Genomic DNA, 11757 nt, shown 5'->3' with positions numbered 1-11757 from the left:
AATTTATATATATAACGTAATAATTTTTGTTTTGTTGAAATGAATCTTTCCAATCTTCAACATCTTTATTCAAAAGTGCAGCCGGATCTTTTTCCCCTATAAAGTAATTTAAAATTAATTAAAACAATACATAAAAGAAGTAAATTATATCAAAATAAATATAAGAAAGAGGATTACCTCTTTGTCAACAATTGTCAAATGCCAACAGGAACCCTATCCGTTGTCCTTTTTATATTATGTTATTGGTCCTCTTCGAATTATCAATACCTTAATTACCCATTCAACATCATAAGGTCTAAGGTTATTTATAGGGACACATTGTTTTTTTCAAATCTTATTTCAGAGTCATTTGCAAACACCTGTAATAGATAAGGAAAAGCTGCAAAACAATATCTAATATGGGTGATTAATTTATACATTAAACTCTAATTAATTTATATATTAAACTAAAGGTTACCAGCTTGTTCCAAAATTATACACACCACAATTTCAATTGTATGCATACAAACTAAGCATAATGATAGAATCACACGAACATGCAATGGATAAAACCATAACAATACTTGAAGCAATAAGCTTAAACCATTAAAAAACAACTATTAATTTAAGATATAGAAGTACTACTCGGGTTCGAAAAGGAAAAATAAAAAATAACAGAGGACTAATAATCCTAACTTTACCGAGTTATGTCACCGCAATTTGTGTCAATAATTTCTAAACAATTTATGATGAATAATGTGGAACGATAACTTATTTGATAGAAGTATATTAGAGGGATAAGGCACTTTTACCCCCTTGAACTTTGGCCAAAGTTGTTACGACACACCTTACCTTTTCAGGGGTCCTATTACCCTCCTGAACTTTTTTAAAACGGAATAATAACCTCCCTAAGCGCTGACGTGGCATGAAATCTGACACGTTTTATTTTTTAATTGGGTACTTCACATTTAATTATACCTAATTAATTATCATTAACGCTTAAATTTTTTTCTAAACTGATTTTTTTTCTATATATGAAAAACAAAATTAGTTTTCCTGCATTAGTTTAAAAAAATGGGTTTTTCACATTTTAAAAAATAATTAGTTTTTCCAATTTTTTTATAAAAAATCAGTTTTTTCACATTTTGACAAGCAAAAAACACTTTTTCCAGATTTTTTTGAAAAATAATTAAAAAAATAAAATCATGAAAATCTAGATTTTTTAAGACATTTTTTTTGAAAAAAAAAACAGTTTTCCATATTTTAAAAAAAAAAAAACTATTTTTTCCATAAAAAAAAAAAAAAATCCATGTGTTTCATTTTTTTTTTTTTTTTTTTTTGATTTTTAAAAATATCAAAATTTCAGTTTTTTTTAAATATCTATTTTTCATTTTTTAAAAGAAATTTCATTTTTCAATTTTTTTTTAAAAAAATGCCATGTGAGCAATTTAAAAAAAATAATAAATAAATAAATATACATGCGGTAAGGGACTGAAAAATTAAAGTGCACCTTCATGGGAAAAACTATATGCAAAAATTCAGTAAAAGGGACTGAAAAATCAACAAAAAGTCTGAGCTCATTGGAAAAACTGTGACTGAGCAGAGTACCAGACATTCATTACAAGCTGCAATTCAATGTACATATTTTGATTCAATTGTGAACCCTATCTTTGCAGTGTTACAAACACAAATATTTCAATTTAAAATGCATTTGTATTTCCAAGTCTTGTCACTTACTTATCTTTTAGCGGTTTTCTCCAATCACGATTTTTGGTTTCTAATTCTTCTTTTCCTTTTAAGATTTTTGTTGCTTAACTCAACCTTAGCCCTTCAATAACCTTCATCAACCCCAATTAGAAACACATATAGACCTTTTCAAAATTTGAGCCTAACGTATGAAAGAGGAACACTTTATTACGTGTTTATATATGTGCTCAATTCGAAACAGACAGTAGTTAAAATTTAATGAGGGTAGTTCGAATTTAATGAGGAAGCTCTACCATGATGGAAGGTAGAGGTTAATTGCAAATCAACTAGAGGAAAAGAGAGAAATTGAATTTCAGAGAACATGCCCATAAGGTGTTGGAAAGGAATTTACTTGTGACAGTGGTGGCTTCATTATCAGGACTGGACCTGGTTGTTTGATTGAGCTAATGAAGTTTGACATGGGGGGATTAAGTTGGTTTCCATTTGATCGTGGACGGATGAAGTTCCTCACCCTTGAGGACAAGGGTGTTGTTAACGGGTGGGTATTGATACGATCTGGTAATAGAGCAACTATGGGAATTTTACAGAAAGCTTGGGGAGCAGTGCATTAGTGCATACAGCTGCTTTAGTTAAGAGGTAGTTACTAAGTTCTCTTTATTTTAGTTCAGTCCTTCTCCTATATGTAATGAAATTGTCACTTCGCAGAAACCTGTGAATGAGAAAACTGTTAGTTTCATTGTTTTCATTGCTTTCTTCTTAGCTGGCTTAGCTATTTTCCTGCAATTCCTCTTCTAATTTCTCCAGGTTGTATCACCAATTGAGAAAATAGCCTTCAAAATTCAGCAGAGTGACCATTCCTCTTGACGGAACAATAAGGAACTGACTTTAGAAATCTTAATTCTTATCTTATCCCATGGAAGAGGAATCATGGTTCATGGTCATGGACCCTACTTTTTTGTTCTGATATATTTGGGGCTTCATGAAATAGCGGGTCAGTCCAAGTTGTTGTGCCTTGGATAATAACATCATATTACTTAAATAAATGATACTTGTACTTGTTCAGAGTTTTAGAGCCGGTCTCCAACTTTAATTTTTTTCTAGTTAAGCCGTCGTATTCTTTGAATGACAACAACAACGTACCCAAATGTAGTCTCAAGTGTGGTCTGGGGAGGATAGTATGAACAAAGACTTATACCTACCTTTGAATGAAGTTTCTATAAATTATTTACCGATGAAAATGTTGATCTTAGTTTTCTATATTGAAGTTGGTAGCTCATGGTATTCTTTATGTGATATGTCAGCTTTATTTCTAACAAAATTAATATATATAAGCTTCATCTTAGACTTTAATGAACATAAATCAACCAATGTAGATTGAGTTGTCCTGTAGATCAATATAAAATTAGTATGGCCACAATAATTTAGGATTTTTTTTATCTATAAAGGATGACTTTTCTTTCCCAAATATTGTATTTAGTTTGAGCTTTCCAATCTCCATCTTCCTTGCCATAAAGACATAATCCAGTTAAAGATCTCATATATTGTGGTTTTCTAACAAAATTTTTTCTACTTTTGATTGGTAAATCATTTAATTGTGTGGCTTGTTACATTAGTTTCCTTTGATGAATGAATTGGTAACTATTTTTTGTTCATGCAGAACAGAGGTAGCAAAGCTAAGTTTTACCGTTATAAGTTTATTCGTGTTCCAACTCTGATCAGAAAGCAACTTAGCCTTTCAAGGACGTGAAGGTAGCCTCATATATTTACAATTTCTCTCTATCTATCTATATATGTCTGTGCTGAAGAGATTACACCTAAGCTTCTTTAGATCCAGATCCAGGTTGAAGTCACCTTTTCTGCTCTATTGTGTTCATCCTATCCTTTTGGGTGTATTTTTACTACAATGATAAAGCAATATGGTAGGCAAATTCAGTCATTTTTACCACAGATTACTAGATCTAGTTTTTGTTTGTTATTTGCATATTCATCTCACCAAATTGATCTGGCCACTATATGGGGAAAATAGAAGACAAACCAAGAAGAAAAGGCGCTAGAAGACACTGAGTGTTATGTTATTAGTGTAGAAGCTCTATAGAATAGAAGAAAATAGTTTGATTCTCATGAATAATTGGAATTTGGCATATAGTTCCTCCAGTGGTTTCATTTCTAGTAACAAGAAATCAGTTGACCATTATTCTACAGTAGTTGATTTTCTGATTAAGTGACAATCAGTTGTATACATTAAGATGAACCATCATAAATTGTTGAAGGGGTAAATTTCATGTACATAGAAGTACCTAAACTAAATTTTGTGCCATATAATTGGAAAAAATTAACCTCGCATGTACATTAAGGAATCTTAGTAATAGCCTTAGTCACAAATTGAGATGAATAAGGAGTCCTTTCTATTAAATAAACTGGACAGCTTTTTGAGACATGAAAAACATAAATTTTGTGATATACGGGCAAGAGTTGAGCAAAAACTAGTAAACGAGAACTGATTTATGCAACGTTAGGTGACTGCTCATTACAGTAGAAAACACAACAGTCAGCAGGTCAGTCCAAAAACACAACAGTCAGCAGGTCAGTCCAAAAACACAAGTGGCTTTGAAAAGTTGGCTAAAATAATTGAAGGGAAGTTTCTCATTGCTTTGGTCCTCTTTCGACCCCCTTCCATGAAACTTCCTAGTCAACGTAGACTTGCAGTGTTTCTCTCTTTTTCATATTATAATAATAACTTTATTAGTATTAGTAAAACTTCAGCCTATAGAGCCTTATAAATTGCTCATTAATGACAATATTGGTCTAAGGTTTCCATGTTAAAGTTGTTAGCTTATGGTATTCTTTTATGTAATTTGTCAGCTTTATTTGAAACTTTTAGTTAACATAAATCAACCAACATAGATTGAGTTGACCTGTCATGAGTGTAAAATTAGTTTGGGCACAATTATTGACCCATTTTTTTAAAAGAACCAGACTCGACCAACCAGAAAAAAATTGTCATATGGCTTTAGAAAAATATGTCTACTAAAAAAAAATGGATAGACTTTTTTTTAAAAGCACGTGGTATTTTTTAATTTAAAAATAAACTAAATGATTTGTGAAAAAAATTCCGTCAGCAAAAAGGGTCTATTTGCACCATTTTGTAACGGCAGGGGTATATTTACACCACTTTTATAACGGGGATATATCTGCTCTAAATCGCAAAGTTGAGGGGTATATTTGCACCTTTGCCCTTGTGATTATGGTTCAGTCATCATCTTATTCTTCAAGTTGAGCTTCTTTTTCTTACAAAAATGAAAATAAAATAAAGTATTCATATCAAATGACATTAATAAATTCTCATTCTCACCACAAGTAAAGAAACTATTATCAAGGAAATTTTAGCAACACAAGCATTAAGGCCTGAGAATTAACAAGTCTGAACATAGTAAAACTATGTCTAAATAAAAAGTATTCTGACAAGGTAATCAATTTAAAAATTAACAAGTCCAAACATAGTAAAACCATGTCCGACTAGATCATACAATTTAATAGTTCATATGCAAGTCAACCACTAGCGACTCAATTCTTATAGACTGTGTCATTTAAATAACAATTAATATGCTTTCTTTCGGACCTAGTGCCAGGACTCCTCAAATGGTAACAAAAAACACTATCACCGTGAGTACGTCTGAGTTTGCACCATCCATCAGCCTAATAAGATAAATTGATTGATTTAGTAGCTAGGGTATTGGACTTAGTACTGAACATAGGGGCTTATGTCTATATATATGTAGCGATAAATATAAGGTATACCCATTTCAGAATCCAAATTTTTTAAAAATTAAATCCTAAATCCAAACCAAAAATCGAACAAATTTGGATTTCGATTTTGCCAAAAATTTCCACTTATCAACTCCATAAAAAGGCCAGCGAAAAATTTAGCCACTTCCATAACATTCTGATGTCAATTCCCATTTCACAAAGTTTGTCATAAAGATTCGAATTAGAAATTCCAGGACATCTTTTTATCTAATTAAAGTATAAAGAAAAGAAATAAAAAATTAAACTCTCTAGTCGCTTTAGGGGCTGAAGGAACTCTTCGGCAGCAAGTTTATCCCGAACCCCATAAGACACAAAACATAGATTTATTTGAGAAAATCTACTATAATTTTCACAAATATTAAATTGAAATCCAAAATTTTAAAAGTACAATGAGTTCAATATGAGGAAATGATCTCCTATGCTCATTGACAATTTAAATATAAGAAAATGACTTATAATATCTCGTGTATTATTTTTGTAGATCTCATATGTTATTTATTTTTGGTAAAAAAGGTCATATAATTAAATTAACATTTATAATGGTCTATAAAACCAAATATGTAGTTTAGTGCTAGAAACTTTAAAGATCTAAGCCATCAAACTTAAATCCTGAACTCGCCTCCGATTGCATATTACTTTCATTGTTTTTTCAAATTGTACTCCTAAAAATATGTTCACACCAAATTTGCTTATAGTACTATTTTTGAAAATTATAGGAAGATAGAATATCTCTTACTATTGGATTTTTTCCGGTAATTTACCAACTTCTGACTTTGTTTTGTTAGTACTATAGTGATGGAGGCATTATCATCAATCATCAAAGAGAAAGTATGGGATCCATACATGGGACTCGAGGAAAAAACAGAACCCTTAGAAGTAAGATGAAAGTGTTGAGTACTCGTAGTAAGGATGTCATGGCTGAAGCAAAAGACGCAGAACAACATTCAAGTAAGAAACGGAAGACAGAGGTCGACAATTGGCAGAGCAAGGTACAAACACTAGAGAATAAGTTTAAATGCTTTGAGCAAGATGTAGAACAGAGATCTAAGTTTTCACGCATAGGGTTGTCGAATCATGCCGATAAAATTCACAAAGAAGTGGAAGAACTCATAGACCAAGGTAAATTTTCTGAGGGGATTTTGCTTAATATTAATGAAGAAAAAGTGCAGCCTTTGGTGACCACAAACATGAAAGGCAAAGCATTTGAGCAGAATCTAAAGGAGGTGGTAGAGTACTCTTTGAGTGAAGTTTCTAAAATTGGCATTTGGGGGATGGGGGGTGTGGGCAAAACGACCCTTGCCAAGCATATCCATAACTATCTTCTCAAAGAATCAAGATTCTCAGGTCATGTTTATTGGGTCACTGTATCACAAGATTTTAGCATTACCAAAATGCAAAGAAACATTGCCAAATCATTCGGTCTAGACCTTTCAAGTGAGGATGACGAGGAGAAGATGGCAGCCCAATTGTTCGAGAGTTTGAATAGGATTAAAAGCTTTGTGCTCATATTGGATGATGTATGGACTCATTTTGATGTAAAGGAGGTAGGAATCCCTTTGGAAACTGGTGGAGGCAAACTGATTATAACTAGCCGATCAAGTGAGGTGTGTGACAGGATTGGCTGCCAAAAGAAAGTAAAAGTAGCAACTCTTTTCATGACTGAATCTTGGAAATTATTTGTGGAAACACTCGGTCACAGTGGAGATCTCCCAATGGAAATAAAAGAAATAGCAAAAAGAATGACAAAGAAATGCGACGGATTGCCGCTGGGGTTAATTACTATGGCTGCAAGTATGAGAGGAGTGAATGATGTTTTTGAGTGGAGGGACGCATTTGAAGAATTCACAGAATCTTGTATGCAAATGGAGAATATGAATAACGAAGTGTTTTCCGTTCTCCGCTTTAGCTATAATCGGTTGAGGGAGCCAAGATTACAGAAGTGTTTTCTTTATTGTTGCTTATTCCCTGAAGACTTCAAAATTAAGAGAGATGAATTAATTCACCTTTTTATTGTTGAAGGATTGCTAGTTAGGAGGAACAGCAGGGCAGCAGAATTTGACCAAGGTCATGCAGTATTGAACAAACTGGAAAGGGCGTGCTTATTAGAAAGTGTTTTGAATGATAAAGGAAAAAGTGTGAGGATGCACGATTTGGTGAGACAGATGGCACTGCGTATTGCAAGAGATGAATTTAAGTGGATGGTGAAAGCTGGAGCACAATTGCGTGAATTACCAGGGGAGCAAGAATGGTCAGAGGACCTAGACAAGGTTTCGTTGATGGAAAATGATATAAAGGAAATTTCACAGCCCTTATCCAATGTACTTCCTCGTCTTACAACTTTTTCATTGCGAGGAAATCCTAGTTTGAGTCAAGTTGTAGATCTTTTTTTGGTGCAGATGCCTGGTTTACATGTTTTGGATCTAAGCTACACCTCATTACAACAGCTGCCTAGTTCCGTGTCAAATTTAGTAAGTCTCTCTGCATTGCTACTGCGACATTGTTGGGAACTTAGATCTCTGCCGCCATTGGACGAGCTCAAGAACCTCACTGAATTGGATCTTTTCCCCACAAAAATCAAGGAAGTGCCCCAAGGCTTAGGAAGCTTGGTTAATTTAAGGTGCTTGGACATGACAATGGATAGAGTACATTCAGACATGGAATCATTTAACAAACCAGCTGTAGATATTTTAGCTAGGCTCTCTAATCTTCAATCCCTCTCAATTCCTTTTGCTGTACGAGTAGAAGATATAAGGGGGATGAGACAACTAGAGGTATTTCACGGGGTGTTTGTTGATGTTTGTAGTTTCAATGGATTTGTCAAACATCGACAGTCTTGCGGGACGCCGAGTTTCTTTGAAATTGCTTTAGAACTGAAACAATCTTCCAAGTTGGTTCTCAATTTTATTCGTTATGATAATAAAGTGATTCTAAGGGACCTGGTTCTCACCGGGGACAATGTAGAGATGCTATGCTATGATAAAATAGAAGAAGAGCGAGATGTGACTCTTCTACCACTGGACACTCAAGATTTAGTAATTGACCACTGTGATGTTCGCACCTTCAGCAATAGCTTTGTAGATTCTATTCCATCTCTGATTCGGTCCGAAGACTTGAGAGGAATAACAATTTATAGCTGCAAAGGTATAGAGTTCTTAATGAGGTCATCTAATTGTAGCTCAATGGGTGAAAGAATGATGGGAGATCATGAACTGACGTCTACTTGCAACCCCTTCCCGAGTCTTGAGATATTGTGCTTGTTTTCCTTAGATGAATTCAGTGGTCTTTGTAAGTTGGATTTAGGAGAAGCTTTGCCTCCAGTTGGAACCTTTTGCCATCTCTGCAAGCTTTATGTTACTGGGTGTTGTAAAATGAAGAAGCTAATCCCTAGGTGGTTGCTGCAATACCTACTAAATCTGACAGTAATTAGAGTATGCAACTGCTGGGAAATGGAAGAGATAATAACAGAGGATGAAGAAGAACAAGCAAAGCAGTGCGCTAGCTCAGCCTCATCATCGTCTCCTTTTCCTTCAAATGAAAGCCGAAGCATCAAGGATGATGTGGTTGTTCTACCAAAGTTGCAGCGTGTTCATTTAAATTTTTTACCAAAACTCAAGAGCATATACAAGGGAAGAATGACCTGTGGTTCTATTCAGCATATACAAGTGTTGACTTGTGGGAAACTGAAGAGACTTCCATTAACTCTTCCTCTTCAAAACGGGCAGCCATCAGCTCCTCCAGCTCTTCAAGAAATCTTCATGGATCATGAAGAAGCATGGGATGCTTTGGAATGGGACCATCCTGAGTACAAAAATGTCCTCCATCCTTTTTTCAAACCCAAGAGGTAGAGTTAAACCTCAGGTACATATTTTCGCTTCTTCCAGTTTCATTATTTGGAATACTAAATTTTGTAACTTTAGGATGAAGCAAATATCTAAGGACAAAGCTTTCTACTTACTGAAATCTAAGAAACTGATGCGCAGCTCTCAGAGAGGATTGCCATATTTCTAGGATCGTATCGTGGCGGAGACAAGCAGCTTATGGGTCATTGATTTTTCACCATTTTTGTAGTGACAAATATGTGATCAGAGGCAACTTTAATTTGGGATTAAAAAATTTGTGTGGTTTGCACCAAACTCGGAGCTCTCTTGCTTTCTAGCTTTTTCAATTTTACTTGGTCGCTGTTACTGTATTGATGTCTCAGTTTATCTTTGTTAATTAGTGTCATTTGGCCCGACCAACGTTAAAAATCATATTTGTAGATAATTTTTTTATTTATTTCTGCTATTATTCTTTTGTTTTTATAACATCAGTTTGATACTTTTACAGACATTTGAAATATTAAATACAAAAAGTAATCTGAAAGTTAAAGTTAATTTTGTTTTTTAGTTTATATATTAGATTTAAGAAAATGAAACAAATAAAAGCTCTTCCAATCCCTATTTTGCTGAATTTTTTTGAGATTATAGTCTCCAATAATTTAAATAGAGCTTTTCATTTGTTTTTATGAATTGAACCCATATTGGCTTGCTTACTTTTTGCAAAAGGAAATTATAGTATTCAAGTTGTTGTATGATGAAAGATAAATTATTAAAAGCCTTGATATTGCAAGATACTTTTGTAGATGTTCTTTCAAATTAAACCACACACACACACACAAAAAAAAAAAATACTGAAAAGTCAATGAAATTAAATTGTTCTTATTTTAAGCTTTTTTTTTTTTCCCTTTCAAAAGCTGCATGTTAAGAAATACTCCCTCCGTCCCAATTTATATGAAGGAACAATAGACGATGATGATCTTTATCAATAACCTTAGAACAATATAGAGACAATTTTAATTCACAACTTAATCTTACCTTAAGTGAAATCTGAACGGCACAAAATTATAGGAGAAAAAAAAAAAAACTTTACTTTTAATCGGACGAATAAAAATTTAAAATAACAGATGATAAATGGGAAATAACACCAATAAATAACTAAAAAAAATATTATAAGGAGAATATTTTAATTCAATAATTAAGCCTATATTAAGATAGAAATTGAATGATAGGATCTTTCTTTACGTGTCTATAGTAAAATCTTAAGTAAAAATATAATTTGAAACAAAGTTTAATGATTATTTCACACACAAAAAAAAAGACTCAAATACGTATGAGCATGCTTTGTGGGGTCACTATTATTTTTTCCATGGCATCATTTTTAGTGACAAATGTAAAAGTCTTTAAAGTTCTTAAAAGTTATCAAAATGTGTAAACACTTATAAAACTTCAATTAGGGACAACAGAGAAAAGAAAATTCATGTGGGGACTAAAAAAAATGAATATTTGATTAAAATATCTCACGCATGACGTAAGAATGGTTAGAGACTGAATTTGGGTCTCTCAAAAGTTATTCTTATTTACCAAACTAGTAAATATGCCTGCGCTTCGCGCGCTGCATTAGTCAATTTTTAAATCACAATGATTAAGCGAAGTACTAAGTAGCAATTGTCATAAGCAATCTCTTTTTAAAGTCATTTCACCAAATGTAAAAAAGTAGCTTCCAAAAATGCCATATTCAATATCGGCGAAAACTATATTCAACAATGAATAGAAAGATATGTTTGAGTCCAATTAACTCTAGCTAATCCTAGGCACACGCCCTTCTCCAGAAAGCAATAGTATGTCACAAAAGTAAGTTGTACCAGACACTTTGATATCTTTTAGAGATTGAAACTCTTTCATGACCTGAAAAGAGAAGTTGAATTTTTAGTCCAGAAAGGAAAAGACTTAGTTGCAAGAAAATCTCACAATCTTTGAGAATCCTTTAACTCAATTCATATCCTTAGCAAAATGTATCTGTTGCATCTTAATTTTCTTGTTTCTGCTACTTCTTTTGCTTGTGTAAGAGTTGTCTTTAGACAGTTAATGAAGGAGTTATGAATACACACCAAGTTCTAGTTTGCCTTGACAAAATTTGGATGCAACAGTCAAGCGACAACTACAGACAAAGCTATAAAGAAACTAAAAGTCGTGCTTGTCATTATGTAGGTTGGATGTATCTTATCCTAGAATTTGTGGCGTAATTATTTTGTCATAATAGCTGCTCAACAAGACACTGAAAAGTTGCAAGAGTAATTTCCCTCTATTTCCAGTCCTAAAATATTACAATACATAGCACATGTGGCCAAATTTTCGTCTAGTTCTAATTATAAAGGGACCATATGCTTCAGATTGAAAAGAAACCCCAAGGGTAGTTCTGCTTGATACCGAAGAATGCATATGAAAA

The 11757-nt window shown here is 33.2% G+C and overlaps 1 protein-coding gene across 5 annotated transcripts in view; it reads left to right on the top strand.

Moving 5' to 3' along the window:
* The first annotated feature begins 3058 nt into the window (after positions 1-3058).
* LOC132049777 (probable disease resistance protein At4g27220) overlaps positions 3059-11757 on the top strand; it is a 71634-nt gene continuing 62935 nt past the window's right edge. Inside the window, exons 1-4 of one of the 5 annotated variants that reach the window (XM_059440708.1) lie at positions 3059-3435; positions 6287-7811; positions 7890-9351; positions 9474-9803. In XM_059440708.1, the coding sequence (XP_059296691.1) occupies positions 6324-7811; positions 7890-9338 (2937 nt within the window). In that variant the 5' untranslated portion in view covers positions 3059-3435; positions 6287-6323 and the 3' untranslated portion in view covers positions 9339-9351; positions 9474-9803. Of the gene's footprint in view, positions 3436-6286; positions 9352-9473; positions 9804-11757 lie in introns of those variants that run through there. The other 4 variants (XM_059440705.1, XM_059440706.1, XM_059440704.1 and 1 more) reach the window with 4 other exon arrangements.

The sequence above is a fragment of the Lycium ferocissimum genome, chromosome 3 (genome assembly GCF_029784015.1).
Source record: "Lycium ferocissimum isolate CSIRO_LF1 chromosome 3, AGI_CSIRO_Lferr_CH_V1, whole genome shotgun sequence".
Lineage (NCBI taxonomy): Eukaryota > Viridiplantae > Streptophyta > Magnoliopsida > Solanales > Solanaceae > Lycium > Lycium ferocissimum.
This window is presented reverse-complemented; position numbering and strand designations above follow the sequence as displayed.